This window comes from Larus michahellis, chromosome 1 (assembly GCF_964199755.1).
Source record: "Larus michahellis chromosome 1, bLarMic1.1, whole genome shotgun sequence".
Classification (NCBI taxonomy): Eukaryota; Metazoa; Chordata; class Aves; order Charadriiformes; family Laridae; genus Larus; species Larus michahellis.
This window is the reverse complement of record NC_133896.1, coordinates 97,392,245-97,414,315: the sequence shown is the minus strand read 5'-3', so window position 1 is coordinate 97,414,315 and position 22,071 is coordinate 97,392,245. Positions and strand designations below refer to the sequence as shown.

The 22,071-nt window shown below is 45.9% G+C and overlaps 2 protein-coding genes across 12 annotated transcripts in view; both read left to right on the top strand.

Moving 5' to 3' along the window:
- Positions 1 to 10,545, top strand: part of GRAMD1C (GRAM domain containing 1C) — a 57,060-nt gene extending 46,515 nt beyond the window's left edge. For 7 of the 11 annotated variants that reach the window (XM_074594626.1, XM_074594653.1, XM_074594635.1 and 4 more), the window contains 9 exons: positions 199 to 345; positions 1,140 to 1,258; positions 2,385 to 2,527; positions 4,581 to 4,684; positions 5,394 to 5,573; positions 7,115 to 7,172; positions 7,699 to 7,809; positions 8,632 to 8,737; positions 10,316 to 10,545. In XM_074594626.1, coding sequence (XP_074450727.1) covers positions 199 to 345; positions 1,140 to 1,258; positions 2,385 to 2,527; positions 4,581 to 4,684; positions 5,394 to 5,573; positions 7,115 to 7,172; positions 7,699 to 7,809; positions 8,632 to 8,737; positions 10,316 to 10,393 — 1,046 coding nt within the window. In that variant the 3' untranslated portion in view covers positions 10,394 to 10,545. Of the gene's footprint in view, positions 1 to 198; positions 346 to 1,139; positions 1,259 to 2,384; positions 2,528 to 4,580; positions 4,685 to 5,393; positions 5,574 to 7,003; positions 7,173 to 7,698; positions 7,810 to 8,631; positions 8,738 to 10,315 lie in introns of all 11 variants that reach the window. The other 4 variants (XR_012588324.1, XR_012588330.1, XR_012588328.1 and 1 more) reach the window with 2 other exon arrangements.
- A 1,108-nt stretch (positions 10,546 to 11,653) lies between these two features.
- Positions 11,654 to 19,399, top strand: ZDHHC23 (zDHHC palmitoyltransferase 23). The gene is given in 5 exon segments (XM_074594610.1): positions 11,654 to 11,755; positions 11,757 to 11,962; positions 12,242 to 12,946; positions 13,692 to 13,859; positions 14,717 to 19,399. Coding segments are annotated over 5 exon segments (1,449 nt in total). The 3' UTR covers positions 14,985 to 19,399.
- Positions 19,400 to 22,071: the final 2,672 nt, after the last annotated feature.

The window sequence follows — 22,071 nt, the reverse complement described above, 5'->3', positions numbered from 1 at the left end:
GGGGAACTGGAAAAATCAACTCTGGACTTTGCTTACCTACCAAATCATGTGTTGCTATCATTACTGGATTTCTGAGAGTGAGAAACAAATGCTGATGCAAGCTTGGGAAGGATTTGAGCTGTATTAAAACTTAGAATATTCTAAAGTTTCTTCATAATACTGCTCTTTTCTTAACCTAATCTCTCTGCCTTTCCTTAGCGGTGAAGGAGACTGTCTCTGAGAATGATCTCTATGGGAGACTTTTTATAAACAGAGTTTTCCACATCACTGCAGACAAGATGTTTGAAATCCTTTTCACCAATTCTCACTTCATGCAGAGGTTTCTCAATTCCAGGAGTATAGTAGGTAATATACTCTTCTCCCTTCTGTCTATGTTGCAAACTATCCTGAAAATTTCAACCTCTAAGAAATGTTAAATAGGGCTAAGTTGAATTTTAAGTTTCTTCTTGCTTTAAAAGAATTTTTAAGCTTTAAAGTTGCAATATGAGAGAGGATATTTAAAGCTAGCCTGTTGTCACTGTAGATCAGTCACATCTCAGAGGAAAAACCTAATTTTAGTGCACGACAAACCTGCACCTTGATGCCTGAATTTTGGGTAGGCTATTAAATTCATGCATTCTGTGGGGTATTTCTGATTACATTGTGTCCCAGAAATAGTGAAATGTGTATGGCTGGCACACAGGCAAAATCACTGCATCCTCCTAAATGATACTCACAGGCTTTAATTTTCTGGATGAGTAAATTTTATTCACCGAGATCATAAGGACAGAAAATTAAGTCAAAAAGAGTAATATTTATTCAGTATCAGCTTGGAAGGGAAAGTGGCAAAAGCTTTTGATAATGCTAAGTGAATCTATTCGGCTTTAAGCAGATGGGAAATGACATATTTTCATTTAATTGCTTATTCTTCTCCCCACCCTCAAGTCTCTTTGAGTAGGCTCAGGTTCAGCTACTTAGTGTGTCACCTTTGTTCATCAGTGAACTACAATTTTCCCTTCTCCTGCAAAAAACACAACCATTTGGAATTAGTTTTCTGTCTGTCTCCACACCACTGTTCTTAAAATGTTAAGATATGAGAGGGTAGAGGTAATGCCTTTTAGGTAATCTGCATGTGAGATTTTGCATAATTTCTCATCTAGATGCTGTGTCAACCCCTTGGAATAGAGATGCCAGTGGCAATCAGTTGAGGACTTTGACATACACTGTAACAATTAACAATCCACTTTGTGGGAAGTTCACAACTGCAACCGAAAAGCAGGTACTGTGTGCGTGTGTGTGTTTGGTGCCCTTTAAAGCAGGGGAGAGGTCAACCCTATGGTCTGTGAGAGATCTGTCAATGGATTAGAGTTCAGTGAGCTGAATGTGGATCTGCAGTTTAAACATAGCATCTCTAAGGGTAGCTTGCTGTGCCCCTCTCACCGTTAATGGGCAAATGTCGATGAAATCAGAGAGGCTTTCTACCTTTACAGATGGCTGCAAACTTCTCCTGCAGTCTGTGGGGAAAAGTGTTATGAACTTATGAACTGGGAGGGGGTGAAAAGATGCAATGAAATGCTTTGTGTCCATTTCTGGGGTCCCTGGTAAGAGAGAGATGGAAAGGATCTAACAAAGGGCCACTAAGATGATTAAGGGACTGGAGCATCTCATACGAGAAACAGCTGAGAGCTGGGACTGTTCAGCCTGGAGAAGGCTCGGGGGGTAATCTTACAATGTATGCAACTGTCTGAAGGGAGGGTGCAAAGAAGACCAAGCCAGGCCTTCACCATCAAAAGCCACACCTTTCAGTGGTGGCCAGTGACAGGACCAGAGGGAATGGCACAAACTGAAACACAGGTGGTTCCCTCTGAACATCAGGAAACACATTTTTTACTGTGAGGGTGATGAAGCACTGGAACAGGTTGTCCATAGAGGTTGTGGTGTCTCCTTCCTTGGAGATATTGGAAAGCTGTCTGGGCAACCAGTTCTAGATGGCTGTCCTTGAGCAGGATTCTTGGACAAGATGACCACTAGATGTGCCTTCCAATCTCAACTATCCTGTAACTCCGCTTTGGGAAAGGTCGTATGTCAGTGTCAAAGAGCTGTGGTCACAGGTCAGTGGCCAGCCTTGCATCAGGTACTTGAAATGGCAGTGGGGAAGTACTGCTGCTGCCTGTGTTGGCTCTAGCAGGAGGCATCTTCTCTTTCCACACGCCATCTATACTTGCCATTCTTAACTGTTTTTTATAGTGGTTGTTCAGGCTTTCTCCCTGCTCTAGTTCTCTTGGAGTTGGTGGATCTAGCCTAAGGAATTCAGACCAAAAAGGGCGGGGGGGGGGAGGGTTGGGGGGAATGGAGATTGGGTACCATGAATATACCTTCTTATTTTTATTTTTTTTTTATGGTAGATCCTGCATAAGCAGAGTCAGAAAGGTCAGTCTTATCAGGTGGATGCTGAGGTACTGACCCATGATGTCCCCTACCATGATTATTTCTACACTGTGAACAGATACTACATCAGCCGCACATCCAGTCACAAGTGTCGATTACGGTGAGCCTGAGTGGTGCACAGTGGGAGGGGAGAAGCCAAGGCACATATGTTAGAGGTTGATGAAGTGTGCTTATCAAAAGATCTGCCAACACCATAGAGAAGGTCAGTTTCTCTTGAAGTTGGGGATCTCTTCTGAAAAATAAGTTTGGTTTATCTCGTTGCATGAATGCTGTATTTGAATCTCATTAATTCAGTGGGAAATGAACTCTTACGTTGACTCTACAAGGTACAGAACTCATCCCCAAGACTGAACTGTGTTCTGATTAGCCTTGCATTTTTGAGTGCAGGTGTGTGAGTGGGATAAACTGGAACTACCTGAGGTGTGTTATTACAGAGTTTCCCAGCTATCCTTGCTCAGGGCCTGCAGAGGAGGATGGTTCACATGAAGATGCAGGGAAGATGGAATGTGCCTACTTCTGCCGGCAGGGTACTCCAGTAAACCAGGCTTCATTATTGACTCTACCTAGATAGGGAAGTCTTAAAAGGCACTTCTCTTTTCTATCCCATATCCTGTTTGTTGAAAACGCCTGAAGTGATCAAGTTCCATATTCAGTACATTTGTGTCACTTTCTGATGATGTAATCCTTGGTAGTTTTTCTTCTGTCTTCAGTAAAGCCTTTTATCTCAAACTTCACCAGTACCTAGGAAAGGTAAGCAAGCCTGGATTTTATTCTGGCTTATCTCAGGCTATCAAAGTGCTGAAGACTCCCTCTCTACTGGGAGGAGAAGGGAAGAAAGGTCGTTGAACAACTGTTCTGGATGATTTTTGAGTGAGTCATTCTTCCTCTTTGAGGGATGTATTTCTTTTATCCGAGATACATGGCAACCCTATGGTAAGAGCAAAAATCTAGGTTTCAGTATGGTGCACAGAGCATGCATGTATAGAACAGAAGGTGCATGGTGGTTTTACAGCTGCCTTTATTATACTGCATTTAAAGTGGCTCAAAAACTCTATGAAAAGGTGCTGTTTTGTTAGACTAAAAACACAATGGGCTTACATTGATTATTTGAAAATGCTGAAAAAAGTGTATTCTAGGGTGATCAGTGTACTTGACTTAAATCAAATTCACAGGCTATCCTTTTGTCCTTTATGAAAAGCTTTGGGATTTATTCAGTTATTAGAAGCAGCCCTCTGAAGGAGGATTCTGCTTCTCTGAAGAATGATTCTGCTCCAATTCAACGAGGGACTTCTTACAAGGGAATGTAGTGATAGGACAAGGGGTAATGGCTTCAAACGGGAAGAGTGTAGATTCAGATTAGATAACAGGAAGAAATTATTTACTGTGAGGGTGGTGAGACACTGGCACACGTTGCCCAGGGAAGCTGAGGATGCCCCATCCCTGGAAGTGTTCAAGGCCAGGCTGGATGGGGCTTTGAGCAGCCTGGTCTAGTGGGAGGTGTCCCTGCCCATAGCAGGGGGGTTGGAACTAGATGAACTTTAAGGTCCCTTCTAATGTAAACTACCGTATGATTTTGTGATGTGATTTCTATTCTGGAGACGTTATTGATTAGCTTGACTTGGAGAATGCAGGGCAGGAATGTCACTTCCCCTCTGTCATGCTCACAGAAAGACAGACTTTAATTTCTGTCCGGTCAGGGTAGGGTCTGAGCACTTGGTGCATGGGTGGTGATAACGAATTTCACCTGCTGACATTGCAGTGCCCATGCAACACATCATGTGTACACGTACAGAGGAAAAAAAGGACTTTATGATCTGAAAGCCTGAAGCCTATTTTAAATGTATGTTAAAATGACAACACTTCAGAGGGCAGAAATTCTATGATAGTTTGAATGTGAAGGAAAACACTTCAAAATGTTTGCCCTAATTTGGACAGTCAGATCTTCTGAGGCTTTAGCTAGAAATGTTGTCTTTGCTACTGTCTGTCTCTTGCCTTGCTTTGGTGTAAGCGCTGCCCAGGTGGAAAGCCAAGGCAGTTCCAGTTGGTATTTCAGAATATGGTCATAAACTAGAGGCCTGATTCTGATAAGAGACTTCTGCTATCACTGTGCTACTTAGAAGAGTGCTCTTTCAGTATTGCATTCTCTTTATTAGGGTTTCTGCGGAAGTGAAGTACAAAAAACAGCCTTGGGGCCTTGTCAAGTCTGTAATCGAGAAGAATACCTGGGGAGGAATACAGGAAAACTTCAAACAACTTGGTGAGGCATTTTCTTCTTTGTGCTGGAGTAAGGAGGCTACCTTTCCTATGTATGTTTTCGTGTCTGTCAAACTTGATTCCTTAAAGAATGGTGTGAAAAGAAGGCAGCACCAAAGGAACCTCCAAGTCAGAAATTCATGTCATCAATATACCTGGCAATTCCAGGGTGTAAAAGAAGCCTGGTAGCTTAATGCTAACAAGGAGCTCTTGTATACCTTGTGAGTAATTGCTTTCTGAAGGAAACATGAGGAGCAGCAGGAAAGTGGTTACTCTCAACTGCATGTGCCTGTCTTTAAGTATTTCCTTGACTGTGGGTGTGAGAAAAGAAGCAGTGGCACCTGGCAGGCTCCCGGGCTGTGTCTGTCAATGGTCTGGCCAGCCAAGAGCTGCGGACTCAGACTAACACAATTCCTAGTCTCAGTCTAACAGTGTCTTCAAGCGCTCCTCCAACTGTTAACGTATCATTAGACAATCCTGCATAGGCTGAATGTCATCATATCTGAAAAGTGTACTAAATGCCACCTAGCAAACAGCACAAGTAGTATAGGTTAAGGTGTAGTTTATGTCAATTATCTGTTCTAAGTTCTTTTACTAGAAGGTACAGTTATTCCTTTCACTGCCACCCTCCATATCTTACAACTTAAGTCTTTAGTGCTAGGCTTTTCAGCTTTCCTTTTGAAAGTTCAGTAACCTTATTTTTTCCACTGCAGAATCAGACCTCCTAATGGAGGAATATGCAATTAATCAGTCCATAGAAGACTCTGGAAAATTAGTTGCCCTGAGACGAAGACGACGCACTTTACACCGGAGTCTAGCAGAATCGCTTCCCAAACGCTCTTCCCAGCACTCTGCTAGTGATATGGGAGTAGAGTCCCAGGGCAGCATAGTAGGTAGGAACTTTTATATCAATTGTTTTCCAAAAGGTGTGTTCAAGAAAGCTTAACTTTTAAAATAGTGCAAGAGTAATATATGTGTGTGTATTACTCTCATTGCCTTTAAGTGGTGTGGTAGCAAATGCTTTCGTGTGTTCAGGCTTGCATAAAATATATTTGGAGCATGCATAGTCACTTTTATGAGTATCTATCTCATGAAATCAAACCTAATCTCGCCCTCTGTTTTTAAAATGAACAAACAAAAAACCAGCCAAAACCTAAAATGCTGTACTGTACCTGCATAGGATTGAAAATGAGATAGGATTAGAAAGAAGTTTAACCTGGCTTTTGTGAAGTTGCTGAAAAATTGCATTATTTCTTCAAATGACTGCACATGCAACTCATGAGTTGATTAACTGCCACTTGCCTCTTGGCCCTATGATCTCTTATTTAATGGCTTTTTTAATGTTGAAGAGGCCATTTCCTGTCTGCTTCTGTAATTTCTGTGTCACTGAAGCATTTTTGCAGTTCCACTGCCACTAGGCATGGCAGCCTTGGACGCTAGCATATACGATATTAGCTACACCCACAGAAATGAGGAATGTCTGTGCACTAATGTGTACCAGAGAATGGTGGATTTCATGACACAAGTTGAATTGTAAGCACTGAAGTAGGGGCAAGTGCCCTTTCATAAAGGAGGAGATAACATTGAGTATAGCACTGAGAGAGCATTTGGATCAACAGTGTGTGTAATGGACTCTTTACCCAGCTGAGATTATTCCTGATTACTTAATTTTGCCACTGCTGCTCCACCTTTTCAGGTGAGTGTGTTCTGTCTCAGTATACACTACAGCTTTCATGTATGCCCTTTGTCCAGGGCAGGAAATGTGAATGTAAGGAACTGTTTTAGGAGAACAGGTAATTGTATTTAAAGATCAGCCTGCCCACAGTGGTAGGTGATTGCTACTCAGGACATGCACACTTCCTCTCCCTCACTAATGTCTGATCGATCCCTGTTGCCTGACAGCTAGCAGCTGCCCTTTCGTAAGGCTATCTGCAGGGCAATACATAAACCAAGCCAGTAAGGATGGGACAAGTAACAGGAGAACTTGATTTGACACTGGTTGTCAGAAAGACTAATGTGGGCAGGAGAACAAGCAGAAGAGAGCCACTTTGCAGCCTGTCTGCTCGTGTGTGACTAGCAGCGTATGTGCGGAATGAGTGTTAGTTAGTAGTGGATGGACTGTAGCCTTCTCAGGCTATCTAGATTTAATGTGAACATACCCCAGTGCTGTGTTCTCCACAGCATACTGGGGTAGAGGGAATCCTGTTCCTTATGGAAGAGCCTGAGTGTCCAGCTGGCTTGTCTGAGTTGACTGCAAAAATGCCTTGGTGAATGTTGGAGATGATCTTGTGCACCCACATGATCTGTTATTTTTTTCCATCAGAAGCTGTTGAGCTATTCTGTGTGAAATGCTGGGCACTGGCATGTATCTGCAGGCATCCTTTAGGAATGTTCTTCAGTACTTTTTAACCTCCTTCTCTTCCATGCCCTATAGGAAGGAAAAGAGATGCTGTAAGTAGGACCACCACCATCATTGTAGTAATGAGTGTCTTGTAAGTACTCACTTGCATTAAAACGTGGTTTGACTCAAGCTCATCTTGCTCTTTATCTGTATCTGTCTGTACCTCACTTGCATGTTAACATTGCATGTAGCACAGTAGATGCTAACCTAATTTTAATGGAGCACTCAGATATAGGAGGGAAATGGGTTGACTTAAGAAGTGACACACGAATGAAAATGCTGACTTGACAAACTAGTCTACCTTGCAGGTCTACTTAGGTCTGATCCTATTAAAAAACATCTAGGACTTACTCATCCCTAGTTTTAAAAGCTCGAAGAGGAGACACTTGTTGTCATTCCTGTTGGTTACTGTTACACAGCTTAACACTAACTGCTAAGAATTGGATAGATCTTTATTTTCAGTATAGTGCTGTCCCACACCTTTTTTTTTTTTTTTTTTTTTTTTCCCCTCACAGAAGGATTGTCTTCTCTTAGGTGTTTTTAGCCCAGGTCTTGTTTTTGTAGCATTGCAAACAAAATTGTTACAAGACTTGATTTTTGTTCTCTTCTCTCTACAGTTTGCTGCTTTTGGTCTTGCTGAATATAACACTGTTTCTCAAACTGTCAAAGATAGAGCATGCAGCTCAGTCCCTCTATCATGTCCAGCTTCAGGAAGAAAGCTCTTTGAAGTAAGTTGAATTCACAATCTTTGCTTTCTTTCTTCCTCAGCTTATGTGAGAATCTGATGTAAAGAAATAAATTTTGAACAATGAAACTCGGTGGTAAGTTTTCAAAAGCTGCTGGGGCTTGCTGCTTTTCTGTGGTCTATGCTGATATCCAGTGACATGTCTTGACTGCGTCTTGCAGTAATAAATTTCTTCTTTGACAAGCTGTGTTTTGGGGGAGTGTTAACCTTAGCTTGCATTTATCACCTTCCTGTGACTCATCTTCTGTGAATATCATAGTGCTGATCACAGAATCGAAGTGTTCACTTCATCCTGTGTGAAGCAGCATGATCTCAAATGTAATGCTTAAGATTAATTTAGCTTTTAGTCTCTTTCTGTGAGTCTCCTGCCAAATCTCCTCTCCCCCTCAAACTTCCATGTTGGGTGCCTTTTGTATTCAGACAACATGGAAGAGGCTCAGATGTTGCTTCCACTTGAATATGGACCAAACAAGTTAAAAACCATAACCTGATCTTGAGTGGTGTGGTGACCTCCTCTGGTGATCATCTTAGAACTGATTAGAGTAACTTTCTTCATAAGAAGGATCTTGCCCTCTGAAGACACAATGTGAGCTCATTTGCCTGTGGCAGCCATTGTCTACAAAGGTCCGAGGCGGTATTTTCAAGGCAACAGGGATTGAAATTCAACTGCAGGCAGTTTTTTATGTGGCTTTTGGGAAAGTATGCTTTTGCCAATGGCAGAGCAATGGTGGCAGAGAGCAGCTGCTTTTAGAAAAGCACGGAGACGCTTGTTTCATGTTTCTGATGTGATCTCAATCTCTTCCAGCATATCGCCAGAAATGGTATCAAAAGAGGAGATCCCTCAGTATGATAAGGAACAGGTTAAACACGTGAAGGGAGTTTTGAGAGACTCAATTGAAATGCTTGAGCAGGTAGGTCTGCCAGTCTTTCATGGTGATAGCCTTGTTTCTCAACAACTCAAGTTTTTCTGCTGTGTGCTGTCAGAGCTTTTCTTTGACATGAATATTTAATCTTAGTCAAATAAAAAAATATCAGAAACATGAGCACTGCCTACGTACCAAATTCAAGCCTAGGACAAAACAGGTCAAGGAGTCATGAAAATTTTGAGTAAGCGCTAGATGTCAATCTTCTTAAACCTGTCAAGCACCTTTATTGATGAGATGTGTTGATGCAATTCTGCATCATGACAAAGCAAAGACTGGAGTAACTAAAAACTTCTTTTCTAAGAAAACTCAAAACGTAATGTTAAGTATTTGCCCACCTCATTATGGGGTTTCTTCACTCAGGTTTATCCTGGCTTTTGCTCCCCACTACTATTCTAGATATGGGTGGGAGCTTCACTTACCCTTGGTTTCATGGGCCACCTAATCTCCACTGAAAAATAAATAAATTCTGCAGACCATATGTTTCTGAGAGGCTCCATAGCTATGGAGTTAATCTTCTTTCTTCACAGTAATTTACACTTCTAGGCTCTTACATACTACAAACACTATATAAAAAAATGAGGTGGTTGAATGTTGTTGTGTTTCTCTGATCCTGAAGTCCAGGACTGGTAAACCCCTAGGCTGAAATTTCAACTCAGTAAGTAAAGGACAGTAAATTCATACTTTGGGTGTTTTTACTTATAACCTAGGAATGTTCTGATTTTAAGTTCTTTTATTAAACCTTAAAATGTGACAGAAGAAATTATTAGATTAGGAAAGCTGTGGGGGAGTTCACATGTACCTCTATCCATCACCAGTTTGCTCTGTGTTCTCCCACGCACTAAAAGAGGGTAGAAAAAGAAGCCATTTTTGATACTTCTTGTTCAGAGGTGTCTCTGCACACAAAATTGCTATTAATCTATTAACCATTTTGATCATGTCTTGAAAAATCTTGAGTGCTGGAAATCTCACTGTAGAAATGAATTTTCAGGTTTCCATGCCCTTTTCAGTTTCTTTGCTTACTACCCAAAAATTTCCTAATTCTGAAGTGTTAAACTGCCTTTTGAGCAAAGACTGTAAACAAAAAAAAAAGTGAGAATTCAGCCACCTTTTTCATCCCAAATAACACTTTTGTGTGGAAGTCATGACACATTTTAGTGCCTGTTACCTTGTGTTTTCTGAGGATTGTCAATAATCTAAACACATTTTGTGTACCAAAATGCACTGGGAGGGCCAGGCATTGAAAGAAAATTCATGCTTTGCTGTCATTTTCCTTAGAGTATTTGCTATGAATGTTAACTGTGACTAAAAATGACAGGGTGGCTTATCTTTCGCACTATTGTCTGGCGAGGTGTTAAGACGTTATCATACTGGACTGTTAGTAATTATAAACTGTACAGAGTGTAGCTGTTAGGAGAGCACAGTAAGGCAACCGTTTATAGAAACAGGGAGGAGGAAATAGCATGAAATCTTTAAGAGAAAAGGAGGGAGACGTTCTTTTCCTGGTGTCACTCACCCATGCAGGAGACTAACTTAAGTAATGTTATGATGGTTATATCTTCACAGCTAAAGATTTCCCTTTCCATGCTCCAAAGCAGCTTTGACCACTTGAACAGGACACAGAGTGGCAAGAACGAGAGTTAATACCCACATCAGTTTTTTCTGTTCAAGACGTCGGAAGAAGAGATGTGCGCGTGTGTGTGTGAGGACTTGCGGGGTGGGGATTGTAACTGTCACCTTCGGACTCTTTACTATTTGGCTCAAAAACTGCACGGAATAAAGGTTTCTGGACAGAAGTAAGTTGGGTTCTGCATTCCTGTAGCCTGGTGATGTGTTGCCCCAGGACACAGGGATGGCAGCGGAGTCTCGCTTGGGAAGAGTGCGGAGCTCTCAAATCCCGTGGTGAGTGAGCCAGGGCACTTGTGCTGCCGGTTAACGGATCTGCACATTTTGGAGAGAGCTGGGCTTGTCTCGAATGAAATTGTAGCTTTTTATGTCAACTTGAAAAATGACCATCAACGGAAGAGTGTTTTGGAGAAAAAGAGCAGGTTAGTGGTTTCACAGCCACAGGATATTTACGTGCTTTTTTTAGCCATGGGGACTTTGTAAAACAAGTCACCATCGTTAAGGATGAGTATTTTTAAGATTAATTAACTAAACAGGAAAATGCTTGCCACCTCCTTGCTACATCTCTCCCGCATGCTGCCAGCTTTGGCAGGCTGCCTCCTGCCATATGTTTCCAGCTCTCCCAGAGAAATTTCAGCCCTTGGTATTTTCCCCTCCCTCAGGGGCTGCTCTTCAGTTCTCGGTGGCTGATGATGAAACACCTTTTTCTTCTGGCCCTGGGCTCATTCTGAGTGGGTCTGGAGAAGGAAGATGAAAATAATAAAAACTAAAAGCAGGGGCAAGGGCCCTCCCCCTGCCGGCTTGGGTAGTGCTGGCCCCTGCGGGGGTGCTCGGTGGTGCCAGCAGCGGCGTTGGGTTCCTCCGGCAGCTGCCCGCGGTGCGTGGTGAGGGTGTGTGAGTTCCTGTGCGGCTGCCTCAGCCCCCGAAATGCAGGGCGGGTCCTGGGACGGAGCAGGTTCAAACACCCGCAGTGGGGGACACCCCTTATGCTCTGTAGGAAACTTTCCCGACCCCGGGGAGCAGGAAGGCTGATGGCGGCCTGGTCGCGTGTGTGTCCCCGACTGCGGAGGGGGCGGCGGGGCCGCCCGCCGCGCCCCAGCCGCCACCTGTTGCGCTGTCCCCTTTAAGCCAGGTGCCGTCGCGTCACGGCCAGCCCCGCCCCTCCCGCGCAGGCATTGGGCCGTTCCCCCGTCAGGTGGATGGGTGGTGGGGGGGGTGTCCCTCACCCCCTCCCGCCCCCATCCCCGCACACCTCCGCGCCCGGGGGACGCTCGGCCAATGGCGGCCGGGCTCCGCCGGAGGGGGCGGGACCTCTGTGGTGGAGGAGGTGGCGGCGGCGGCGGGCTCGAGGCACCTGCGGCTGGGAGGGAGGGGAGCGGAGGGGGGCGGGGCGGCTGCCGCGCGCGCCGCGTCCCGGGCCCGGCCGGCGGTTGAGGCTGAGGGGAGAAGGGCGGCGGCGGTTGAGGGAAGGGTGGCGGCGATGGAGGAGCCCCTCTGCTGCTGCGAGTACGTGGACCGGAGGGGGGAGAGGAACCACCTGGCGGCGTGCTGCTGCGACTGCGAGGACCTGGACGAGGGATGCGAGAGGTAACGGCTTCGCCGGGCCCCCTGCGGGACAACCCCCCGCGGCGGGAGTCGCTCAAGGTGTCCCCTCGCCTGCCGCCCTGAGGGGAAGGGAGCTGCGCGCCGCTTCTCGGGAAACTCGACGGGAGAGAAGGGGAAAGAGGGCGGCGGGCGGGCCGTGCCCACCTCGGGGCAGGCTGCGGGAGCGGGAGGAGGCAGGGGAAGGGCCTCGGGGAGCTCGGTTGTCCGTCCGCTAGTCGGTGTCTGTGCTTTCCCCCCCCCGCCCCGCCGCCCCCCGAACAGGTGGCTGACGTGCAAATCCCTGCCCCCGGGAGCTCTGGAAAGAATCGCCGACACCGTGGCCGACCGGGTCCGGGTCCCCTGGTTCTCGGGGGCCGTGAAGGTCAACCTCAGCCTCGTGCCTCCCCTCGTCCTGCTGCCCGTCCTCCTCCACGTTGCCGCTCTGCACTTCCTGCTGGGGCTCGTCGTCTTGACGTCTCTGCCCGTGGTGGTGCTCTGGTATTACTACCTCACCCACAGAAGGAAGGAACGGACTCTCTTCTTCTTGAGCCTGGGGCTCTTCTCCTTGGGCTACATGTACTATGTGTTTCTCCAGGAGGTGGTTCCCCGAGGCCGCGTGGGGTATTCCCAAGTGGTCGCTCTCACGTGCGGGTTAATTCTTATGCTTGCAGCCCTGTCTCGAGCCAAGAAAGACCCTGGATACCTTCCCATCCCAGCAAGCGACAAGAAGTCATCGCTTGGGCAGGGTTTGCCCAACAAGAGTGTTAGAGGGAGCTCCAACGGGCTCCATGGCATCACCACATCAGGAGCTGCCAGTGGCCGTGCTGTGAATGGGGAGGCCAAAGGCTATTCCAGGATGTTAGCTGAGGAGCCAGAAGGTGTGAAAAAGGACTGGTGCACTAAATGCCAGCTGGTCAGACCAGCCCGAGCAGGGCACTGCCGGCTCTGTGGTAGGTGTGTAAGGAGACTGGACCATCACTGTGTCTGGTAGGTTTTACACTGCTGAGGCTACATGCCTTCTCTCTCTCTCTCTTCCTCCTCTTTTTAAGTTAGCTTCTCTTTTTACAGTCCCTGTCAAATGGGTTTGGTTTTGTTATGTGCAAGACCTGATGACATTCTTTAAAACCGTAAATTTTTATGTACCATTTTAAAGAACAACTTAACTTTATTGTAAGTGGGTTGACCTGATAGCTGATAACTTCTACAGCGTACTTCATAATTGACTTTGATTCTCTACTGGGTTTTGTGTGGTGTTTTTTGTTTGTTTGTTGGTTGGTTGGTTTTGTTTGTTTTGGTTTGGGGTTTTTTGTTGTTGTTTTTGTTTGGTTGGTTTTTTGTTGTGTGGTGTTTGGTTTTTTTTTTTTTAAGACTGGCACTGTGTTGCACTAGCAATCCTGCAGTTAATTTGCATTCGTGTTCTCCTGGGGCAAGGGAACCTAAAGCTGCACCAAGGAGCAGTAGGGTATAGATGTGCCTTGGTAAAGGATGCTACATTTGCTAGAAGTTTGAGGTAAATTGTCTACCGCCATTACCCTACTGGTCTATTGACTTGTGCCAATAACCTTTCTATAAAAAACTATAAAGCTTCTTTGAACGTGTTGCAAAGTTCTTAGCCTGTGTTGTATAGAAGCACCTTGGAAATTGGGTTTTCTGACAGCTCGGGGAGGGAGGAGGAAAGAGAAGCCAGTTTCTTTTCTTTTTAAGCAAAGTAATCTCTTCTTTCCTTTTGGAGGATTAACAGCTGTGTAGGGGAGCAGAATCACCAAGCATTCATCCTTGCACTCTCCTTCTTCATGCTCACCTCTGTGTATGGGATTACGTTGACCCTGCATACCATCTGTAGGGACCGAACTCCATTTGTGGCATTGTTCTACTGCCCGGGGGCCTATTCTGACTACAGGTGAGACATCTGTCTGGGAGAAAGCTGGGGTGGGAACTCGGTCCTAACCAGTCAGCTTAGCTCCTGTTCCTCATTCTGTGCTCTAGGCCAGTGCTGTTGACTGTTAAACTTGACCAAAAAGTGCTACCTGAAAAGCTCTGGAAAGCAGGGATGCATCACTGCTTTTGTCAAGCTGTGGGGCCTGAGACTCGGAGAGAGCTCGCCATTTATTTAGAAAAAGTTGTTGGAGGAGCTGGGATTTGAAGTCTTTATTTGTTGTGTTCTGTATAGAAGATAGACTCTTAAATGTGTTTGCCCCCAGGTGCAGGTAACAGTCTGACAGTCTGTAATCCATGTGCTGTCTCTCTCTCTCTCTCTCATCCCTCACTGTTTATCTAGTGACTGTCCCTCCAAGTTATCTGCTTAGAACAGACAGTGTTAATATGACTTGTCTGGCAGGGAGGGTGGTGAGAAGCGTTTGACACGTGTTCAGAGTCTGATGCTGCCGTTGATGGGCAGAGTACCCTAGCACAAATGACTACCTTCTGTACTCCATTTCATGATCTATTGAGCGTGAGCATCGTTGTGTCCTTAAATAAGGAACAAGTACCTTTACAACAGTAAGACTAAAGTGCTAGGTAGTGCAATAGCGATGTGCAAGAGTAGCTCTGGTAGTGCTAAAAGCTCTCATTAAGTAAGCACTGAAGCTTTAATTTTGAGAAAGTATTTAAGGATTATCTGATGAAAGCAGCGAAGTGAGATCACTGTGGCAGATGTAGACAGGGATTTGAAAGGATAGTGATTACCAGGGAAAGTCACTCTAAAGCAGCTGCTCCAAAACTAAATGGCTTCCTTCCCATCTTTTTCCCTGCTGCCAGCTCTGCTCTGTCGTTCACCTGTGTGTGGTACTGTGCCATTGTAACAGCTGGCATGGGATACATCCTCCTTATCCAGCTGTTGAACATCAGCTACAACGTGACTGAGAGGGAAGCTCGGCTGGCTCTGCGGGACAACACTGGGCGCAGGCTCCTGGGTGGGTTAGTGATAGACACTGGCCAGTATAACAGGGGTTTCCTATGCAACTGGGGCCATTTCTTGAGCCTGGGGTCTTCTCCTCCACAGCACTCTGCTGAAGACATCGTGTGACGCCCCTCTTTCTGCAGATGACGTTGACTGACTTTCTTTAGCAGGGGAATGGCCCCTTCCACTAGGACTTCCTCCTCCCACACCCTTCCTTCACGGTTGGTGTATGGACTGCCTATCCCATCACTGACAACATCGGAGGCTTTCCCAGGCAGAATGGTTCTACGCATGCTGTCAGCCAGCAATAGGATGCAGAAAGCAGTAAGCCATATGCACAAACCTGGAGAGAAGGAGCCTGCTGCCTTTTTCCACTGTGGGAAACTTTGTGCAGCTCAGCTCAGCAAGAAGAAGAGCACAAGGTTTTGAGAACTTGAGTTTTTGTTAGGTGTGAATGCTGGCATCAAGAGGAACCCACTGCTGGACTTCAGAGCATGCACTGGTTCCTGTAAAGGGTAAGGAATCCTGGCTCACACCTATGTGCGACACTTCAGAGATGTCAGGAGGGTGAACTTTTGACACAGATAACAGATGGACTGCTGCAGAAGCTAGGCTCTTAGGCTAAAAGAGACTGTGTATAGGCAGTCACTGAGCAGCTCCCTCCCCTCTGGTGCATTTTTTTTTTATTGTCTTCGATTCCATCCAGCTGTATACATGCTTGTATTAAGTGCCTTTGTGAGCAACATTCCTGTAGGGCTTTAAGATCCCTTCACCTCTTGACCCTTAAAATTGTTATTTCGTCTCCATTTGTCTGACTGTGTGAGAAGACACTGTCATCTTTGATCTCATTGTTCTTCTTGCAAGCTGGGTGTGTGTTTGTTTGAAGGTTTGGCTTATCTCCCTCAAAGCGTTTCTGCTCCGATTATGGATTGTGACATGAGACAGCATGTAAATATGCAAAGTAAGAAGGAGATGTTTTGAAGCTATGTGTAATGATGGGTTCTGAGGGGAAAGCAGAGTGCTGTCCGATGTTACTGTTGCGTTATGGAAACTACCTTTCAGACAATTCTGCTAACAGCTTTTTTGGTAGGTGGTATCTTGGTTGCTTGTGTTGCTAATAACATAGTGATCCACTCTCCTCTCAACTCAGTCACTGTGGAGCTGCCTGACTAGATCTGCTTTCTCAAGCCAGGAAGCCGAGGAACAGCTCTGTCTGCGTTTGTAAGGAGGTGGAGGGGATGTCTTGGAGCTGACTGCTGCTGGGGTAGATTACCTGCACTGGCAGGTGAATAAATGTGTTAAATGTGTTCTGGAAGAATGCCACGTGTTCCTTGCTCAAGACTGGGCAATACCACAGATGCAGTCTGCCTTCAGCTGAAACCACAAGGTTTTGGTGGTGATGGTTTCTGGGTTTTGTGGATGGGTTGGTTTTTTGTTGTTGCTTTTTGTTTTAAGCCCTTTATGTATGTTGTTGGCCCTGCAATAATAATATGAATGGTCTGGCTAGAAAAGCCTGGGGCCATGGCACCAGAGTTACAAGTTGGGCCTAAGAGACAGAAGCAGAGGGAAGAGTCTTCTCCTAGCTACTGATGTTTTTAGACACGTGTGCAGCATGCACACACAGGTCATCGTCCCTGACTCCAGTTGTGTGTCAGGCAGCTGGGGGATGTTGGCTGAGTGATGCAAATTCACTGTACGTTATCTCTGAAGATAGGATGGATGGATGGTAGCAGGGTTGGGGGTATCCCTAGACATCCCTGACGTATTTGGTGTTGTGCGCTCCTGATTATGTGTCACAGTTTAAGGTGATGACCATGTCCCTCTTTGTGCTGTTTGATTCCCTCAAGTGGCACTCTATAGCCAGCAGAAAATTGAGGAGCAGCTGCATTTGGATGTGGCTGTGCAGAAAGAGGTACTGACTTACTGAGTGTTCCTTATTTCCTCTTACCCCCTCTCATCCAGTGAGCAATCCTTTATAAGGAGGTGAAGGGGACACCTCTATTGCTTCCTGCCTCTAACCAAACACACTAAGAGGTTTCTGACCAGTTCCCAAGCCTATTGTGAAGAAAAAGGCACTCAGCTGGACTGTGCTAACTGTTTTACTGACCTTCTGACTAGAGATGGAGCCTGATCCTAGGAGTTTAAATTCACACATAGACCTCTCCTCCACATGAGTAGTCTGTAAACATTTCCATTGCACACATGTATTTTGTGGTGCCTGCTGAGCTGAACTGGAGCTTGGCAAGCCCGGAGACACAGGGATGCTGTGGGCTAGCAGGTTTGTGATCTTCTCAGACCTCATCCTGCTGGCATTAGGGAAGATTAAGGCAGAATGACCTCCCAGGCTAAACGAACCCCTGCAGTGGAGGTAGTCAAACTCTCTGTCCCTGTGAGTTACATGTGCAGAATTCAGTCATGAGCCGAAAGTGCTCTGGGAGCATTTACAGGTTTGAGATAAGTGGTTTTGCAGAGTCCTGCTACTCCTGACTGGGAGAAAGCAGAGCAGGTCACAGATCATTTCCCTGGCAGCGCCTGACCCTGTTGTGCTCACTTCTCCCACAAGCAGAGGTTGGTTACTACTTTGCAGCCGGTCTGTGTAGCCTTGTCCCTTGTCTCTTTGTGCTCTGGCGTGGGAGACTTCATTTGAACTGCTTACACTAAGGCACTCTAAGTGGTGTTCTCCCAGGCAGAGCGGACTTTGGAGTGCAGGTTAGGAACAAAGGACCTTGGACTAATGTAACCATTCCATACCTTGGTCAAGCCCACTCCAATATAGTTGGGGTAAAGTGCTAAAGTAAAACTTGCTTTTTACACTCCCTCCAGAGGGAACTGGAACCATTCAGGACCCTAAAATGGTTCGTTGCGAGGCTGGCTTTTTTTTTTAAAAGGAGTATGCAGTGCTGATTCCCCAGTGAATAGGAAATTCACGTGGTTGTGATCTGCATAGCAATGGTGACTTTTTCTTTAAGGACATGGCTTTTGTTTACCCTCCAGGCTTCTTCCTGAGAGGATTTACCTTGTGATGGGAGATGAGCAGCGTAAAGTAACAGGATATGTAAAAGGGTGGAAGAGTTGCGAGCTTCAGATGCATACTTGGAGTTCTCCTTTTAATAGCCCTGAGAATTAGCTAGAAGTCCTTGAAGGGTAATGTTCCCTTTTGCACTTATAGCAAGGGCAGACTGTTGTGATCTCTTGTGCACTTAAAGGACAATTTCTTTTCTGAGTATTTTTTTGCTGAGATTGTTATTGGCCACATTGGTAGAAAAATGTTAAAACCTAGACATAGAGTCAGTCCTTGGTCTTGCTGTGTTAGTAGCTGCCGAGATCCATGCTGCCTGGGTTTTGGAGCAGTGGGAGCAGGCTGAATTTGACAGGTGACTGTGTGTGGTCTTGAGGCCAGGACCAGTGTCTCGCCTGTAAAACTGTATGCATGTACCTGGGAGTGCAGAAAACAGTACCCTGCCGGCCCTTGAAAGGCTTTACCTCTGTAAGATGAGAGGACCCAGAGCTGGTCAGAAGCAGGGAAGAATTTTGGTAATATCTAGCTTCGATGTTCCTCTGCACAGACTTGGCCAGAGTTTATCCTGCTTTAACCATGACCTTCTAAGAGGCATTTGCTGTTTCACAAATAGCATGGACTTCTGCAGACCAGGGCAAGTCTAAAGGGACCAGGGTTCTGATGTTGCTGCTGTTGTAGTGTTAAACCCCCCGTGTCCAAATGCCAGCACCCTACCGTTTGGTGACTGTACAAAGAACCATGCACCATTAGATACACCCTGTAAAATGTGGCTTGGCACTCTTTAACTGTGTCTTCTTAAATCATACTTTTTTTTGTAGGCAAGTCACAGGTCCCCACATCGACTCTTTCTCCATTTAACTTGTCCTTAAATGACAAAAGTCACTGGTGAGCCTGAGTTGGCGCTGCTTGTGACTCCTAATCACATTTCAGCCTTCATGCTATGATGGTGCTTTTTTTCTTTTTAAGTAGGTTGCTTTCAAGTGTCTTAATGAAACCATTTGCTGTAAAATTTCTTCTGAAGATAAAATGGTTACTGCCTCACTGCCTAATGTCTTAATAATGTGCTTGGTTTTTCCTTCTATATGAATGTATATTGCCTCATTAGGGCAGGAAGTGTGTGTGATTATGGATGTGTTTTCCTGTATTGCTTTCAGTGAAGAACTCTACAGTTTCCTATGATTTTCTTCCCCTATCAGGATGTTTGTACAGGGAAAATCTTTCTGTGGACAGGTGAGGCTCTTTCTGAAATGCGGAAATTCAGCCTCCCAAGATCTTGTCTTTATCGAACTCCTTTACTGATAATGTGAAGAAACGAGAGGCTCTGGAAGAACTGTGAGGTGTTTTGGGGGTTTTTTGTATTTTTTTTTTTTTTTTTACCCTAAGCTTTAGGAAGAAACTTTGTGAAACACATTTGTGAGCTCTGTTGAAAGGACTGGTGTGTGTGTGTTTGTGTCCATTTTGCATCATATGCAGTGTTTCCAAATGGATGCAATTGTGAATCAAAATAAATTATTAGAAATCATCTGTGGAGTGGCCTGTTGATTTATGCCAACGTACTCAGCCAGTCACATGACCAAAAGTGGCCATCATCTCGTGGCTATTTAGCTGTGAACTGGACCTGGGAATAAGGGAGCAACAGGCTGAGGAGAAGCCAGGAAACAAGTGTTCTTCCAATTCTGCAAAAATTGACATTTGGGTTTCTTGGGGTTGGGGTAAAACAGAGACTTGCTGTCAGTTTTCACCACCCTGGAAACCAGGGATATTCCCCTGCAGTGGGGCTCTGAACTGAGATCTCACATCCTGACAGCAATCCGTTAGCAGATACCGAGTGTTTGTATCTGATCAGGTTCCTAGCCTTTTTGTCCAGTGTCTTGTTTTCCCTCCTACACCTGCCCACACAATACATCCAGAACCCAAAAAAGGGGGTTCAAACAATCTATTTCTTTAAACCCTCTTCTAACCCATGTTTGGAAATCACATGGATATTCTGTGTGCAGGTAGTGGGAAGAGATGTAGCCTTTGATCTTGTTAGTGTCTTGGGACATCTGCTGAAAGGAAAGATGACTTTTAATGAGTAAATCACAGGTAGCTTTGATTGTTCCCAGAGCTCTGCTTTGATTTGCCTGGGTGGCACATCTGTCTGCTGTCCTTGAAGATTACTTTGCACTCACTGACAACAAGGACCTTGCAGTAGCAGTGAACCAGGTGAGCAGTTAGGTGAGAGTGGGGTGTGCAGAAGGCTGTCAGACTTCTCATGTCCCAGCAGCCACCAACTTAATTAACTCCAGTGCCAATGATGGGGACACCTGAGACTACTTTCTCTCCCCAGCTTATGTTTTTTTCCTGTGGCTTGCCATGGTGTCCCCACACAGCAGGAGCACATCTGGGATGGCAGCTCATGTGTTGGGAAAGGCCAAGGTGCGTTACTGCTGCTGGCAGCTGTAACACCTAACAGGGTCTGCAAATGTGAGCTGTGGACCAGACTGCAGTGGTTCATGGACCCTTCCCAGGCTAACTACTGTCTCCAGCTACAGTCTTGTTTGCTTGAGGGGAGCAGAGGAGATTGTTTAGTACTTCAGGCACTGCTTCAAATCCAGTTTGAGCTGGGCCTGGGAGACTGAAGAGACTGGTGTACAGATTTTACTGAGAAGATATTTCTGCGGTCGAGTTTTTTGAGAAAGCCTGTAAGAACTCTGGAGGGCAGGTGTCAGCTGGGGGTAGGGTTGGGAAGAAGGGGAGTTTGTCATCATTTCGAGGTTCTGCATTTGCTGTTGTACCAAAATGAAAGTCCTCCCACCCCTCCCTGTGCAGGAGAAGAAAAGTCTGTCTGTGCAGCCACCTCCCTCTCTTGCTAAGAACAGAAAGGAGCTGACAGGCAGGAGTGTGCCTGAGCTGTGGGAGTGTGGGCTGATGACCAGCATGAAGGCATTGACATCTGCATTTAACCAAGTGCTGGAGCAGGAGGGATACTCTGGCACAGCTGCAGGCTGAAGCTGTTTCCTTGGTCTGACAAGCTCTCTTGTGTGTCACCCTCCTGCTGGGAACTGTTTTCTGGAGGTTTAATTTGCAAAACACCAACATCATGCCAGGGATTTTAGGGGTGTCCTGTGCAGTCTCTCAACAGCATCATCAGGCACAGCCTTGCTTCTGCCAGAGGTGTGAGTTGTTTCAGCCAGGTGGGGACTGAAGGGGGAAGTCGAGGGACTTCTCCATCACCCTTCGATTTTGATCGGGTTCATAGTGAATGTGCTTGATCCCTGAACATCATCCCTTTCCCTCAGCTGTGTCCAGCTGAGGCTTCAGCTCCATGCTAGCATGGAATTAGCAGTAGGCAAGGGCAAAAGGGCATCAAAAGCGATCCTCCTGGATCACTTTTTTGGCTTCTTGCTGCTTGAACTGTCCAGCAGAAGAACATCTTAATAGGAGAATTTTTGTCAAAGCTGCTAAGAATAGAAGAAAACTCTAGAAAGTAAGAGTATTGTAGACAAGGGCTAGTTTTACAGAAGTTGACTACTTCAGGTTCTGGGTAGGGGAAGTTGTGCTCCACATAAGCAGCATTATTTTCATGGATGGTGAGTGGGAGCAGTGGACCTCGAGAACAAAATGTGCAAGTGTGGCATTGCTGGGGGAAGAATCTGCAGTTCAGTAAACTGGAAGCACCCCTGAGTTGCCAGTGGTTTGGGGCACCCTTTTAGTGTGTGTGAGATGCAGATTCGACCCCTGCTCAGTCTGTTGCTAGAGTCAAGACCAGGCTGCATGTGGGTTCATCGACTCTACTGCTCCATCCGGCTGCTACTCCCTTTACAGCTCTGGTGTGTCCTATCTCCAGCTGCCTGTAATGCTGCCTTCTCTCTAGCTGAGAAAGCCCTTGCATCCTCGCCTTTCCTCCTCCGGCTTACTACCCTTCTTATGCCGTGAATCCAGATGGAGGGTGAGCTGGAGACTTTCCCTGCTGCATTCATTGCCAAGCCCTGGTAAGCTGGAAGTCAGCCTAGGAAAAGGCCACCAGTAACATGAGAGCATAAGGGCTGGTTCGTAGGTGTTCCAGGAGCTCGTTAGGCACAAGGGAGAGACTTCCAAAGAGAGGGAGTGTACTAAGAGAAAGTGGATTGCTGCTGCTGTGCTGCCACACCTTGCTGCTATTCACACCAAGCGTGGTTGCTGGTTGCACTGGTGCATTAGCTTGGTAGCTCA